General features: G+C 35.5%; 1 protein-coding gene across 11 annotated transcripts in view; it reads left to right on the plus strand.

The window, feature by feature from the left end:
• Window positions 1-17,290, plus strand: part of SPAG17 (sperm associated antigen 17) — a 112,093-nt gene that overhangs the window by 55,302 nt on the left and 39,501 nt on the right. For all 11 annotated transcript variants that reach the window (XR_015732750.1, XR_015732751.1, XR_015732752.1 and 8 more), the window contains 12 exons: window positions 2,589-2,706; window positions 3,454-3,875; window positions 4,392-4,518; window positions 5,238-5,452; window positions 5,625-5,769; window positions 8,238-8,392; window positions 9,762-9,953; window positions 10,559-10,671; window positions 10,787-10,917; window positions 12,251-12,378; window positions 13,821-14,003; window positions 14,798-14,911. Coding sequence is in view for 6 of the 11 variants with exons in the window: in XM_034411031.3 (XP_034266922.1) it covers window positions 2,589-2,706; window positions 3,454-3,875; window positions 4,392-4,518; window positions 5,238-5,452; window positions 5,625-5,769; window positions 8,238-8,392; window positions 9,762-9,953; window positions 10,559-10,671; window positions 10,787-10,917; window positions 12,251-12,378; window positions 13,821-14,003; window positions 14,798-14,911 (2,043 nt within the window). In the remaining 5 variants the exon portion in view is untranslated. The remainder of the gene's footprint in view (window positions 1-2,588; window positions 2,707-3,453; window positions 3,876-4,391; window positions 4,519-5,237; window positions 5,453-5,624; window positions 5,770-8,237; window positions 8,393-9,761; window positions 9,954-10,558; window positions 10,672-10,786; window positions 10,918-12,250; window positions 12,379-13,820; window positions 14,004-14,797; window positions 14,912-17,290) is intronic.

Raw genomic sequence — 17,290 nt, forward strand, 5'->3', positions numbered from 1 at the left:
GGTATCAAACTCGTGGCTTGTGGGCCAGATGTGTCACCGCCCCTGCCCAGTTTAGCAAAAGGGAAAAAAGTCCCGATACGTCACGTGACGCAGCCATGATGACACGAGTTTGACATCCCTGTTTTAGAGGTCTTTGAAGCATTTGGAGGTTTATCTGTGTCCCCCTAGTAGTGCTGATGGTTCTTGTAGTCTGCAATTTTTTTCTCTGGAAATCCATTCCTACTCCCACACCATTCAAATAGTGTTCATCCCAAATTGTATAGCTAAAAGTCTGTAGAGATTCTCAGTCATTAGGATCTGGTGATTTGAATCCATCTAGAGCTGACAGGTGTTCTCTTACCTTATTTTTGCATATTTTAATTTGCATTCTTAACCTGTCAGCTACAGTTCTGTTTTTAATAAGTAGTGGAGTTTTTTTGCATGAAGAAAGATGCAAAGTATGAATTAAGCAGTTTTGCTTTCTTTCTACTCCCCATTACTTCTTTGCCATCTTCTCCCATTAATGAAGCTATTGTTTCACTGACTTTTTTCTTCATTTTTATGAGTTGAAAGAAACTGTTTAAAAATTGTTTTTGATCTTTGTTGCAAGTCTTACTTCATTGAAAGCCTTAGCTTTCCTAGTATCCCTCTTTCCATTTTTTGTACTTATCCTTTTTTTCTCTTAGTTGCTCTGAGAGTTCCTTGTGCAACCATGCTGGCTTTTTCTTGGTTTTCTTTTTTAATGGCATTGAACTGGACTGGCTTTCATAATTGTATTTTTCTGAGTTTTCCAAGCTTGAGTTGATTTCCCCTTTAAGGTTTTCATTCATGGGATCCTTCCTAAGTTTGTTAAAATCAGCTCTTTTAAAGTCTAAGATGCTGGTTTGATTATGTTCTGTTGGTTGTGTCTGTTTTATATTGAATTCTAATATGACATGGTCACTCTCCCCTAAAATTCCTGCAACTTCAATCCCCTCTATCACTTCTTCTCTGTTGGTAAATGTATAGCTGTCCCTGTAATTGCCTCCTTTACCTTTTGGGTGATGAAGTTGTTAGCTAGATTGGTCAGGAGCCTGTTTGATCTCCTACTTGTTGCAGAGTTTGTCTCCCAGTTGATGTCAAGGTAGTTAAAAGTCCCCCATTACTGTGGTATGTTTCCTACATACAGATAGTCCTCAACCTATGATCACAATTAAGCCCAAAATTTATGTTTTTAAGTGAGAAATTTGTTGAGTTTTGCCCCATTTTATGACTTTTCTTGCCACGTTTGTTAAATGAATCACTGCAGTTGTTAAATTAGCCCGGTTGTTAAGTGAATCTGGTTTCTCCATTGACTTGTCAGAAGGTCGTGAATGGTGATCACGTGATCCCAAGACACTGAAACTGTCATAAATATGAGTCAGTTGTCAAGCATCCAAATGTCAATCACGTGATCATGGGGATGTTGCAGTGGTTGTAAGCTGGAAATGGTCTGTGCTTTGCAGCCAAGCAACCATATCAAGTTACAGTAAACATTTTTTTTTAAAAAATGTATTACATAAAAAAATACTTAGGATACTATGGCAAGCACAGAATCCAGAACCAATAGAACTCGTAACTTGGGCGTCCTCCTGGACGCACGGCTGTCGTTAGAAGATCATTTGGCGGCCGTGGCCAGGGGGGCTTTTTATCAGGTCCGCCTGATACGCCAGTTGCGCCCCTTTCTAGATCGGGACTCCCTACGCACAGTCACTCAGGCACTCGTCACTTCCCGCCTGGACTACTGCAACGCTCTCTACATGGGGCTCCCCCTGGGGTGCACCCGGAGGCTCCAGCTGGTCCAGAACGCGGCCGCGCGGGGGATTTTGGGGGCGACGAGGCGCTCCCACGTGACACCTCTCCTGCGCGAGCTGCACTGGCTCCCGGTGGTCTTCCGGGTGCGCTTCAAGGTGTTGGTGACCACCTTTAAAGCGCTCCATGGCTTAGGGCCGGGGTACTTACGAGACCGCCTTCTGCCACCAATAGCCTCCCACCGGCCAGTACGCTCCCACAGAGTGGGCCTCCTCAGGGTGCCGTCCGCCAGACAATGTCGGCTGGCGACCCCCAGGGGGAGAGCCTTCTCTGTGGCGGCACCCACCCTCTGGAACAACCTCCCCCCAGAGCTACGTACAATAACAGACCTCCGGATTTTTCGTCGGGCCCTAAAAACCCATTTATTTCAACTAGCTGGGCTGGCTTGAGTCAAATTTTAAACGGATTTTAAATTGGAATGTTTTAATTACGGCCAAAATTATTTAATTATTTTAAACAGATTTTAGATTTTGTATGTTTTGTATGTATGTCTTGTTTTTACTTTGGCTGTTCACCGCCCTGAGTCCTACATTGGAGAAGGGCGGTATAGAAATTTAAACAAATAAATAAATAAATAAATAAAATTATTCTCAAAGTATTTAAGTGCCTTTGCTAACACTAAAATTAAATTAATACTTGACAAAAACTTTTCAAAGAGATTTTATGTAGTGGTGCGCTATTCTATTAATCTTTAAAGCTATTAACCACTGTGGAGAGCTGAAATGTTTGTAAATGCTTTTAAATACATTAGCATTTTTTTCTTTTTTTGCATACTATAGATGGAAAGAAATGAGCCAATCCAAACCAAAGCTGTTCCTGAAACCCATGTTTTCAATACTTTGAATGTGTCTTCTCCCAATGGATTGGTACTTACCTTTATTGGTCAAAAATTTTCAGGTTGGTTGAATAAACATTTTTTTACAAAAACAATTGTGCTGTTAATGTTCCATCAGGGTTAGGTAATGAAAGCTCTTATATTACTTCTTGAAGCTTTTTAGTCCACGCAAAAAGCAATATTAGTTTTAGTGACTAAAATATCCTTTGGTAAGCAAACTGAAAACAAGCAGGAAATATAGTAAACTTATGATGAACCGGTATCTACTCAGATTTTTAGTTCAACTATGTGGAGATGGTGACATATTTTCTACTAAAGCTCTGAATGGGAAAGTACCCCAATTCAGCTAGAATGAATTTATATCTAAGGATATCTGAATCAGGAAAAATTCACATTTTATCTTCTAAATCAGATAGAATTCTGGCCTGGGACGGTTTTCCCTGCAATTAAAAAATGTTATATCCATTTAATTGCTGAAAAGACTTGAGTTTGATTTTACTGTGGTGGCATTCTGTTAAATTTGTGGTAACAAGTAGAGCTAATGGTACTAATGGTAAAAATATTAATTTGCAGGATTAAAATAGATATGAATAGAGCATTTGTAGTGTACATTTAAAAATTGGAATTACTGCCTTTCCTTTCTGACTGACCTTTCATACCATGAGGTATAAGCATACATTTGGGTCAGTATTTGTATCGTACTTACTGGATTTAACATTTTGTAACATTGGTAAGCCCATAAGTTTCCATATACTTCTGTTACTGTAATCATTTTAACTGACTAACAAAATTCTTTTGATATCTAAAAGGTGAGGAAAAAGGAGAGAAAGACAAGAACGATGATGAAGAAAGCAAAACAGATGAAACTAAATCAGGTGAAAGCAAGCTGGAAGAAATCAAAACAGAGGACAGCAAAGAAAAGCAGGCTCAGCCCCATGAACCCCTAGCTAAAGACAGTGGAGACAAGACAATGAATGCCAAAGCCAGTGTTGACTCTGGAGCAGATCTCACCATGAGGAATGAGACTGCCAGCAAGGCTGAGATGGAAACAGAGGATAACAATATGGACAAGGAATCTCCTTTTGAAATATTTATTAGGCAGAGTTATCCACAAAAAGTAAAACAGTTGCAACTTCACAAAACAGTGAAGAAACCAATAGAGCAAGAAGTATCCAGAGTAATAACACGACAAGGGACTGTTGTAAAGTACATGATCGATGGATCCACTCAGGTATATTCATTTAGCGTTGAATGTAAATTCACTTTTTGTTACTGAATTCAATCCTGATTGAATCATAAAACCTTAATTAAATAGACTTCGCCTCAAATAATGATAAGGTATTATCTATGTGTGAATATAAATCCCTGTATGGTATGTTTTTTTTTCTGTATTAATAATTATTTTTCTCTTGGCTTAGATGCACATGGAGAAGCGAAACATTAGCTTTGCTAATGTTTCCAAATGGTTTCAGTCATTTTTCAGTATGAAATGTGGCCACTGAGGAAGTTTAATTATTGAGTAGAGATTTAACAGAATAACAGAATTGGAAGGGACCTATAGATGAAATCTATAGAACTGTTTTATACAAATGTAAATATAAGTCTGTAGAAATGTTTAATCCAAATATAAAACTTTTTGAGTTTTTTACATGTTTTGGTCATTTTTTTATCTGAACATAGTACTATATCTGCTATACTGCATATCTTTGTAGCTGATCAACGTCACATTTTGCTTTGCTGTTTTAAGATACTCTTTGCTGATGGCACAGTGATTAGGAGTCCTGATTCTGGCCCTGTGATCCCACCTCCACCTCCACCCAGCACACCTCATACAGAGATCACACCCACTCTGGAGACAAACACCAAAAAAAGCAGTAAGTCATATAATCCAGGACTGAAGCTGAAGAAGTCAAACAAACAAACAAATAAATGTTATCGGGTAAAATAATATAATGCTGGATAATTATAGTACTTTATGTAATATATTATATCACATTGTTCTCTAGGATAAGCTGTTCAATCCATAATGCAAAGAATCATGTTCAATATTTGTGCCTCTATAAAAATAATGTCACATATTCTCAAACAGCTGTAAAATGCATTTACCCAATACTATTCCTCTCCAAAGAAATAGGCTGACAACTGAAAGGCTAAAAAAAATCCCAGATCCCTCAAGAATCCTTGGAAACAAATCTCTTCTTAAAAGTCCTGAGTCTTGAGTCTGGAAGTCAAAGATTTCGAGATCAGAATCTAAATTGTCTGTGGAAAATTATTATTATTATTTTGCTCTTGATCTATCATGGAGCCATAGGATTCCATGGAGCTGAAAATCTCTGGTTATGATTTTCTTACAAACAATTTCTGTGTCTGTATCCTTGTCTTTAGGAGTAGGTAGGTTTAATGAAAAACAGTTCTGTCTTTTGACAATCAAAGAGTAGCAATGAAAGGGATAAGTCTTCCAATGCTCATGTTTTGTGGTTAGATGGTTAATTGGAAAAATACATGCTAGCACTTTAGCTGTCCTTTACGTAATGAAATATTTAGAATGTTATCCCAGTGTATGAATAAATCACATTTTCTTCTGATTTTCTAGGAAAAAATACTAAAGGTCTGCTTTCAGGAAAAAATGAAGCTATTGAAACAATTGCTGAAGAACATCTGCCTGAACCTGAACAATCTACTGATGCCTTTGCTGGCACCTGGATAACGACTACCCCATTAGGCATTCAGATAGGTACCAAGGGAATCGAAAAGCTTGACCTGAAACCACTCTTGTCTTACCAGGCCACTGATCCAGTTAATGGAACGGTACTGTTTTGTTTATAAGTTCAGTATTCTGATGCCTTTATAAGTGATACAATCCATTTTCAGAATTTAAAAGATCAAATCTACATTTCCAATGTTTGTATTTAAACATTCTGACATGTTTGCTGAGCACTTAATCCATTTGTGACACTTCATTAATAATGTGATATTCTAGGTAATGGTAATGAGAGAAGATAAAGTATTAATAGTGGAGAAACCAGATGGATCCCGAATAGTAGATCATGCTGATGGCACCAGAATAAGCACCCTCTTCCAGGACTGTGTGGAAATTGTTTCTCCTAATGACAGTGAAGAAGCAGGTATCCTTGCTAGATAGTAATATGTTAATGTAAGAGAGGTGGTTGATAATTTCAAATACTTGTGGCTTTAATTTCTAATTATTATATTTCTAAAAATATGAGTTTAATCACTTTTCAGTGATTAAGTGCAGTTAATTCATTTCTTTATATACCGGTAGATTCTTCATCTAAAATTGAGGCTATATATAAGATTAGTCAACAAGAACAATTCCTGGCTTTTCACTTATTCTTGCAGATGTCGTGCATAAATAAATCACATTGAGAGCTATAGCTATTAATGTTCTTCATAGCTGCTTTCTTCGTACTATGCTTTTGCCAAATATTTATGATGATCAAATTCTCCAATTTATTTGCAACATGCAGAACCTAATGGTGGACAAAAAACTTCCTGTTTCATTTATTATTAAGGCTGGCAGTTATTAATTTGGGAACTCTTTTTTTTCCTAATTTTAAAAAAATATTAAATGTCTTCTCCTGTAGCACCTCACAAGTACCTGAGTATGTGGCTGGGAGGTAAGAAAGGAAGTATTTCAGTAAGATTAAAATTCAAATTGGAGAAAAACTTCAAGTATTTACTTATTTGTTCAAAAACTTATTTTTCAAATCAGGGAATTCAAAGTACAATAAGCTATTTTACATACTTATTTGTCTGTGTGAAAGATTGGCTTTTGGTCTGTTCACCACATGCATTGTAATACTTGCATCAGATTAAAGAATTTATGCACATTATATCATGCGCGCGCACACACACACACAGAGATGATTTTTATTCCATTGTCAAGATCAGTTGCAGGAACCAGTTAATCAGGCATGGTTTATATTATTCTTTTTAACTTTGTTAAATATTGTTTTGCTGCTATAAATACAGAATCAAATAAAGGAAAAACATAGAGAAACAAAAATTACTATAAAACAATAAAATACTATGCCATATTTTGAACAGCAGATTAAACCTTTACCACATGGAATCACATTTAACACTTTCCATTTTGCATCTATAAAAAACCACATGAAAGATGAAAATAAATACACTTCTTCAATTTGGAATTTTTTATATGGTGTTCTAGTTTTTTTATTCATACTTTATGTATTCTCCACAATGCTCAAACTTGATATACCCATGATTTCTCATAAATTGACAAATTCCAAATAATTTACAAATATGATTGCACATGAGGTTCATATATTTAAAACGTAGTTCTTTTCTCAATACCTTATGGATAAAAATACAAATATTAAACAAGAAAGAGACAACCAAAGTGCAGGTCCAAATAATGTATATTAAAGTTCAGGGAATTCTGATTATTATTTTTTTCATATTGCATATTCAATAATCCAATCCTAAATATATTAAGTAAGTATATAAGAAAGATTGTTGTAACCATAGATCATAACATAGGAATGCCATAAAATACAATAAAATAACAATAAAACAATAAAACTATACAATAGAGTAACACAAGTATTAGATGTAAAAAGGTTACAATACAATAAAGCCAAAGTTACAACTAAGAACTTAAATATTTATTTCTAAATTTAAATGACAGTTTAGCAAAAGTAGCCACTTGTTTGCTGACAGTTGGAAACACATCTACAAGGAGATAATTCAGTTTTTCAAGGTCAGGGCCCTTGAGTTCATTTACCATTTGACCCTGATTTCATTGTAAATAAGGCAATGGAAAATATAATAGATAATGTCCTCCACTTGGCCAGCACTACAAGGATGGAGGTGTTGTTCCACAGGGAGCTTACAAAATCTTCGTTCAAGATATGTGGGGGCATGGTCTACAGATGAAGGGATGTTAAAATCTTTCTCAATGAAACATTTATGTTATGTTAACAGGGTACTGGGAGAGGCTTCTGTGTTTTTATAATCATAAAATCAAGGTGAAAATTTACAATAGCATCTTTATTAGCATCCTTTTCAAAAAACCATCTTTAATATTTTCTCTGTTCCGAGATCTAAGTTCTCCCAGTGGTGGTAGGAATATATTTGTAGAATGGATAACAAAAGTTCTAAATATATGTTTTAAAACTATCCCAAGCAATCATAATATTTGGTGATTGCCTATTTCTATTTTTTAAAACTGCACACTCCATATCTCCCCAGCCATCTGCCCACCCTCACAGGCCCTGCAGCAGCCTCTCCACCATGCTCAGGCTACTTCCTCGGCCATTTCCTGTTCTCATCGTTAACAAGGCACTCAGGCTGCACCTCCTCCATGCTCCTGTTCCCATCGTTAACAAGTTGAACAAATGAGAAGTTCTCCAAAAGCATTATTTCATCACAATATTTCTCTCCAAACGATGGAGTATAACTCCAATAATTCTTGATCATTTGGATTATAGTCCAAAAAGGAATAAGATTAAATTAGCCTGTTTTTGAGAGAAAACTTTTGTCTTCTTCCACAAACATACATTGTTCAATATAAATGCTTTTTTAACATGAGTTGGCTTTTCTTTCATAGAAAGTTACCCTCAAACCATCACAAGGAAGGTGAAATGCATGCGTATCGAAAACCCACACTTTGCAACAGTCCTAACAAACTCAGAGGACAGCACTTGTTGTGCCATTTTTGCTGATGGCACTTCAGTTATATCCAAGCCACAAGGAACATACCAGGTTAGTTGGAAATTAAGATCTGTTGAGGTTCAAACTCCAGTGTTCTAGTTGTTTCACTGCTTCCAATTTAAGTGACTCAAACTAACCATTGCTATGCAAAGCAATTAATATACAGCTGGTGAAATGATTACTCTAGAATCAAGCACATACACAGACAAAGAGTGAGAATTATGCCAAATAAGTGATTACTCCTGATTGCAGGCAGGCTTCCTATAGTGCCTTATAGATACACTCCTCTTATAATACTAGATTTCTTTGTAAATGCCATACTAGGAGGAGGTACGGTAGCTTCCAACACAGTCTTTATTTGCAAGAATGCTTTTAAGACAGCTAGAAGGAATATCTACTGGATATTTATATTGTATCTGTTTAGTGTATTTATATAGAAGTTTTTCCTTGTTTTCATTTTAGCTGACTTGCATGTTTTTGGTATAGTGTATGTTTTGCCAGTGGTTTTATTTTGACCTGGTGTATGTTTTGTTTTCTTAATCTTGTGTAATATGGTGAATCTTTCTCTGAGTTTCACCAGTTGTCTGCTGTGAACTAGATATTTTTTTATTTGGTACTCAATATCTTGATGACATTATTTTTTTCTGAACCTCATACATTTGAAGCAGATGCATAAAAGTAAGTACAAACTAGTAGTTTTGCATGGTAAAACTCAGTTGCCATAATCCTGTTATCCATAAACTAACAAATTCCTTATATTTCCTTTAGGCTTATTAGTGGCCTTTTTAAAAAAATGATATTTTGGGACTAAGGGCGCACATCATGGTAATAGTTCTATCACACATCCATAATATTCTTTTGAATTTTATGCACTTTAGAAAGAGTGCAGAGAAGAGCAACAAAGATGATTAGGGGACTGGAAGCTAAAACAAATGAAGAACTGTTGCAGAATTTGGGTATGTCTAGTTTAATAAAAAGAAGGACTAGGGATGATATGATAGCAGTGTTCCAATATGAGGGGCTACCACAAGTAAGAGTGAGCCAAGCTGTTCTCCAAAGCACCTGAAGGCAGGACAAGATACAATGGATGGAAACGAATCAAGAAGAGAAACAACCTACAACTAAGGAAAAATTTACTGACAGAATAATTAATCATGTCTTGCCAACAGAAGTTGTGGGTACTTTATTGCTGGAGGCTTTTAAGAAGTGACTAGACAGCCACTTGTCTGAAATGTTATAGGGTTTCCTACTTGAGCAGGGAGTTGGACTAGAAGACTTCCAAGGTCCCTTCCAACTCGGTTATTCTGTTTTTCTGTTATTCTGTAAATTGCAAATGTGCTCACTAGTTACAAATATTAAAGACCTCTGAAGCATTAAAGACCAAGTTATGTTTTCTGAATGTCTTCCTTTATTGTGGTAGATTTTACCCATAAACAAAGGTTCCCTCTTCATCGACGAAAATTACTCAGCAGTTTACACGCCAGAGGTGTTTGAAAAAAAAGATAGTGTACTGATTTCCAGTGATGAGAACCAGCATGTAGGGAAATACATTATGAAACACAATTCCAAGATTGTTTGTGAGATGACAGACCTCACAGGAAATATTTTCAAGGTAAAATAGAAATATTAATGTTCAAATTATTTAATGCTTTTTTCTATGTAATTTGTTTTAAAAATTCTTAATGGATTAAGTATAAATTGTGATATATTTAAAAATGCTTAACTTGAATATCATACAAGTGAATATTTTTTTCTTAAGGACACACTTTGCTCCTGTATAATCCAAAATTCATTTCCCCTAGGCCATAATTGATATTTCATCAATTTACAAGTCTGAAATATAGACAATTAATATACCCAGGCCAAAATTACTTGAGATAATCTCATTCCAGAAATTTCAGAACTGATATATTGTACTCTGCAGTGGCAGCTTTATTTTCTTTCTTTTTTTAAAATAATTTTAGCATTATCTATTAGCATTGAGGAACATTAGAAAGAAACCACTTTTTACATCCTCCCCCACTCAGCAACAGCCACTTATCTCTCTGCCAATCTACTTGTGAGCTGGTCCTGGCAACTAATTCCACATCGGACACAAAATAGACTGATTAGGGCTTTGTCTCATTCTCTAACTCTTATTAACTTTCTCCTCTGGATAGTATGCAGAAGGAACTTGGGAAAGGATAATTAAGAAAAAGTATTTCTTTTCTTTTGCAGGTCATGGCTGATGGTAGCACCTCTACATTCATTCCCACCGTTGATATTGAGAGCAAAGTAACTGAACCCACAGAAATTCAGACTCCTGTGATATATGGGGAACATGCACCCAGGTATGTTGTGCATAAATATTGCTTAATTGTATTTGTCAAATAATTTTTATTGAATAATTTTTTTAATTTGCTTTGCATAATTGAATTGATCTCATTTGTGGGACTGATGATCTAGATTCTTCATTGTCCATGCGGATGGCTCAGGAACTGAACTCCTCCGCACCAAAGATACAGAAGAATATCTGGCAATGGCATATGGTCACCCCACTATAACTGTTCTTCGGGAGGCAATACAAGAATGCCCAGGTAGGAATGCACCATTTCACAGAGATGTCTCTTGTTTCTCTGATCCTTACTTCAGAATTTGATTTTTGCATGTTAATAAGCAAACCTTAAAGCAGGGTTCCTCTGATTAGAGACAGATGCAGTTTTGTTGTAAATGTATATATGCATTTAAGAACAATTAATGTGTAGTTTCAAAATTACTTTTAGCATTTTTATTAAATGTTCCAATTTGCTATACAGCTGTGATGGCGAACTTATGGCACGTGTGCCCAAAGTGGCACATGAAGCCATGTCGCTCGGCACACACTGCCTTGCCTGTTTGTCTTCCAGGTTTCTGACATGCATGCTCACGCAACAATCATCTGTTCTTTGCGCACGTGGCAGTGCCAAAAACCGGCCTGCGTATGCGTGCCAGCCAGCTGATTTTCAGCCATGCATGCAAGCTAGAACTCGGAAGTTTGGCTTTTCTGGAGCGCGGTCCCAACGAGCACACACGTGCACATGACATTTCCACGTGACCTTTTGGCACTCGGTGCCAAAAAGGTTTGCCATCACTGCTATACAGTGTATATTACTATGGCAATACTTAGTGCAACTATAGGAGATGACCAGCCTGAGCCCGAGGGAGGAGTCTAACATGCCATCAGTTTTGAGTCTCTTTGTGCTCACAAGAGATCTAAGTCCAGTCCATCTTGAATTTCATTTACTCTTTACTTTGACAGTTAATAGTTCAGATTCTTGTTGAGAGCTTGCAATAAATCCTTATATTCATTTGAACTGCCTGGGTTTTCTGATTTCCATGCTTGACAGTAACATTTCCATGTTTAAGTTGAACTCTTTGGGACTGAAAATAGATTTAGCGAGACTTCTTAATCCTTCACCTTTATGTTACATTATTTTCAAATATTGTTTTTAATATCACAGAAATATATGGTGCGGTTACTGTGGTTGTATGAGTATTTTGAAAAATTTCTGAGATGTAATTATGGATACCTGACACTCTTCTATGGGCCTTCTATTTGTTTTAGGGAATGTTTAGAAAAATAAAAATATTTTTGTACCATCTGCAATTTGGAGCACAGACTACTGTCCAAGTAGTTTTAATATCAGATAGTATTAAAATCTAGTTTACAACTATTATTTTCCATACTATGTATTTTTTAAGGCTTGAAAAGGGTGGAGTGGTAGTGAAAAGCCATTAGAGTTTCTGAACTGGGAGCCCATGTTGACCTTGATTTTAAAACTTATTTATTTCTATTAATAAGGAGAAGTAGTCTTATATAAATATTCCACAGTACAAGCAGCTATCTGTATATTCTTGTATTCCCAAATTTTCTCTCATCTTTCAAAACAGGAGTCCTAAGCATTACTGTTCTTTGCCCTTTGACTGAAGTATCTCAATGGATAATGAAAAAAGACTCTGACACCATTGTTCCTTATAATCTCCAGTCCAGAGATTGGGAAAATTTTCCTCCTGTTGAGGTAGATAGTTTTCACATCTGTTTCTTTTAATATCCAACTATAATAAGACACTTTTGATTTTTTAAGTGACACTACATTTTCTTTTCACTTTTTGTCTTTCAAGCCCTGTTTCCAGCTGCATCTGTAGGAATGTGTTTATGTCAAAATCTGCACGATAGCGAGTATGATTTTTTAATCTGAGCTTTTCACCTTTTGTGTATATGTTGACATCACATGCATGCACAAAAAGGATGAGGATTGTACTATCACATCCCATTCTATTGTCTTGTAGATTGTCACCGTACCCATGGACGCTTCTGCCAATTTCATTGGCATCTGGTTGGCTAAGAAGCTTAATAAGTGAAATAAACAAAGGTTTAGTTTCTGACAAACTCAGAATTTTAATCACATTCTAATTTACAAGAACAAAGAAAAAAATCATAGGAATATGCAGTGATTTCTTGTAGTATTCTTTCGTCCAGTAGTAATGCAATTGCATATATGACTGAAAGAAGAAAACCAGAAGAGTGTAGTCCTTCTTACTAGTGGTGTCTGATTCTTTATTTATCTTCCAAGAACCGTTGTTTATATTGTTAATTTGAGCTACATATAAAACACATTTTAATCTACTCGTGATTACAACATCATGTAACAACCTTGGTCTCAAAAGCAGTACAGGTTGTCCTTGCATACCAACCACTGGTTTACTGTTTACAGTTTACTGACTGTTCAAACTTGCAGTGATGCTGAAAATAGAGAATTACAACCAGTCCTTGTCACATGAGCGCTATTGCTATTGGCCAAAGTGCTATCACTATTGATCATCATTTGCAACCTTAACAGCCAGCTTCCATCAAGCAAAGTGCTCTCAAAACTTTTCTATTTCAGCAGGCTGGCCTGGCCTAACTCTCCTCTTTTAAATTTTTAATTCGTGATTTTATAAATTGGGTGTTTTAATCTGTGTTTCGGCCAAAATATTTAATAATTTTAAGGGATTTTTAATATTTGTATTATCTGTAGTTTATCTTGGCTGTTCACCGCCCTGAGTCCTTCGGGAGTAGGGCGGTATAGAAATTTGATTAATAAATAAATAATAAATAAATAAATAAAGTCAGTGGGAAAGCCTGCAAGAAGTCACATGGCATTGCAATTTACAACCTGTGGTGCTTCACTTAACCATCACTACTGGAATTGCCATTGGTGTAGTCACATGACATCATGCATAATTACTCTGCCGCTTAACAATAAATTTGCCAATTCCACTATTGCAGTAGGTGAGGACTGGTTGTAATTTCAGTTTTCTAAATTTACTTACATTGAAATATAATTCCTGTTCTGTAAATAGTAAGCATTCCTGTCTCTGGCTGACATTTGATTTGATCATATGCTGTTATGTAGAAGAAAGTTCAATAGAATTACATAATAAGCACCCATCTCCTTTTTCCTTTGTCATCTGGATTCAGAGAAAGACTCCTGGCCCTCCATTTGGAATGCATGCTTGGAAAGGCCTATGCATTGAGTTCAAGGAATTAGCAGTTTCTCCTGCACCTATAAAAAAATGTCCAAATGTGCTCCAAATTCGTCGACTAATCCAGTATGAGCCAGTCAGTGATGTATTAAGACACAAATTGCAATCTTCTGTCAAGGTAAAGTGAAGTCTGCCAATATACAAATAGGTGACTCATGTAAAATATGATTTGCTTTTTTTGAGTAAAGGAAGAAACTACTGAAAAGATATTTAAACCATTAGGTACATGAAAGGGCTGGAATGGTCGGAAGGAAGGCAGAAACAGCTTCGATGTGTGACAGTAGGGCAAATAGAAGATAGGCGGGATTTGCTGAAGTACCAGAACAGAAATGAGCGTATATTTGGGACAGATAGTAAGATTTAGGCATGGATAACAGTTTGTGTTAATATTCCAAAAACCCAACATAATTTCTTTGTTTCCTTATCCATTTATTTCTTCTATAAGCAGAATAGAATGTGTGCTTATGACTGGATGTATTGGTCCACCTTAAAAATCAAGCATACTCAGATTATTCTGGAAGGATGCAGAAATACAAAATTTTTATTTAAAAGGTATTCAAAACTAAAATGCCTTGTGAATTTCTACCCAAACAATTTTGACAACAATTGTCAAAAAGACTGTTTTAATGTAGTTGAGAGCAAGTGAGACATAAAATTTGAAGAAAAACAAGAAGAATGGAAGGCATAAAAAGAGAGGTGATCAATGTACAAAAGATCATATTGATTGTCTCTGCTCACCCAAATAGATCTGGCACGAGGAACATGCTTCAGGACTATGAATAAAAATACTACTTTAGATATAACAAATATATGACATTTCGCTTCATAAAGTTATTATCAACTTGATACATTTTACATTTTAAATTATATATAAAATAGTTAAGTAGCATGCCTTATTTGTCTCATTGTTAGGAATATATTGACAAAATCATTAAGCAAGAAGATGAGATGCAAGAAAGGATGATTAAAGAACCAAGAACGGAACAGGAAAAGAAAAATGCTGCAGACCTTCTCAAGCTGGTTATGGTGAGAAATGTGCTTCTTTCTTTGTGACTTTTTTACAGTTCCAGATGGGGTGAAATAGGAAACCACTGCAGGCAGGCAACACATGGCTTCTGTCCCACAACACTGTTTGCTTCCCCCCACCCCCAAGGTCAGGTTACTGAAATTTGATGGATTTGATGTAAATGTAATTATTTGGGTAGAATGTTTCAAACTTGAATCAGAAATTTCTGTTTCAGATGTGAAACATTATTTGTTATCAATAAAGGAGAATATTTGTAGCTCAGGGTTGAAATGAGGGGTCCTTGGTGCTCTCTCAGCTTGGTTGTTTTCTTGCAGACATTTCATTACCCAAACTAGGTAATAACATGAGTGCAGATTATTTGTTCGAACATTGGAAAGTTTTGCAATACTTTCAATAAGTGGGATCACTTATGCCCAGTGTCAACTCAGTGGCAATGAGCACTTTCACCTCTGAAGATGTCAGCAAGAGTTGCTGGTGAAACATCAGGAGATCCAATAATTAGACCATGACTCATTAGTCCAGAAATTGGGCTAATAAGCCCATTGGACTTTCAGTCAGGTTTCTATCTTTTTCAAACAGTACTTCAGAGTTTGAAGCATGGTATTTTGAGAATTTTTGAGAATTTTTTGAGAATTTTTTTTTTAACAGAAAACCTTTTCACAATCCCACCAAAGCCACCTCCTCACCATAAGAAAAAATTCAGCCCAGCCTGTTCTAGTGAAATGGAAGCCTTCAGCTATTGAATATTGGCTCTTTACTCATTCATAAATAATTTAAATTATCTAGGTTTATGCACTTATACAAAAAAGAACAGTCATAACAACCATATGATTGTTATAGTAGTGGTTAGCTCATTCTTAAATTTTGTGTGTGTATATTCTATTCTCTTAATTACTTTTTTGTAACAAATCATAGTTTATAATTATACCCCAACCAGTGGTGAAATCCTACCTGTTCGCCCTGGTTCAGCAAACTGGTAGTTAAAAAAAAGCTACCAGTTGGTCTGAACTGGTATTTCCGATGATCAGCTGTGCCACGTGATATAAAATTGCTAGAAAGCAGGAAATCCTGCTTTCTAGCAAATCTAAATCACGTGGCACAGCTGTTCCTCCTCTCACTGTTCTAATTAAAAATTTTAAATATCTTTTAGTATTTTATATATTCAGTTTTAAATTGGTTTTAAAAGTTTGGGGTTTTAAATTTGTCAGGGCCAAAATTATTTAATTTGATTTTATTCTATTTTTAAATTTTGTATTGTATGTGTTTTTATTGTTTGGCTGTGCACCACCCTGAGTCCTTCAGGAGTAGGGCGGTATAGAAATCTAATAAATAATAATAATAATAATAATAATAATAATAATAATAATAATAATAATAATAATAATAACAACCTTCAAACAGCTCCTTTTTCCACGTGAAGTGTACGTTTGGTGCCTACTCCGCATGCGCGCATACAGCGTGCATCTGGCACATACCGCGCAGGCAGTGAACTGCTGGCGACATGGGGAGGATTTCACCACTGACCCCAACCACTGAATTATGCCTTGCTTGATTCTGATTTGCTGTTCTAGTTCTAAGAACATAGTACAAGAAGCAATTTTTTATTACCTAATCATAGATTAATATTCTTTAAAATTTATATACAAATTATGCACATATTGATGCTGGCTTTTTATATGCATCTTTAAATTATGAGTTTCTATGTCAGAGAATTACAAATACTTCTTTATTTCTCAACATTCTAAAATTACAGACGACATTAATATTTCAGAATTTCCAACCTTCCAATTTAAGGTTAAGATTGTAATATCATCGTCTTTATCATTAAATAATAATAGCAGCTCTTCTTATAGATCTAGTATTTATATATAGTGAATGCTGCAGAAGTATTCAACTGCCTTAAATGTTTCATGGGTAGAAAGAAAGGTATACCCAAAGAAACACATAATAATGAACAAATAAAATGTTCTTATTCTTGGGGAAGTGGGAATGCTTTTGTGAAACTGATACACATCTGTAAAATGGCCTTAGTTAAATAAGACAAAATTCAAAAGGAAATACATAATTGTTTTTATGGAAGGGGAATTATTCCTTTTTTAAGCTTTCTGTGTGCTTTTTTAAAAGCAACTTACATGAATATTAAATTACAGACATGTCACTGGCAAAATTTCAGAGGAAAAGTTGCAAAGAATGAAATGAAATGAAAACCAGCTTGTTCAGTTTTCAATGAAATCACAAAAAGAGCAGTAGAGCAGTAATGGATGCTATATGTGATAACAAATTTAATAGTGACATTTAATGATTAAACAGAAATTTAATCTTCCAAGCAAATGCATGTTCCATAGATTTGAAGAAATCTTTTAATGTTTTTGCTCCTT

This window comes from Pantherophis guttatus, chromosome 2, assembly GCF_059756535.1.
Source record: "Pantherophis guttatus breed Tessera chromosome 2, ASM5975653v1, whole genome shotgun sequence".
Classification (NCBI taxonomy): domain Eukaryota; kingdom Metazoa; phylum Chordata; class Lepidosauria; order Squamata; family Colubridae; genus Pantherophis; species Pantherophis guttatus.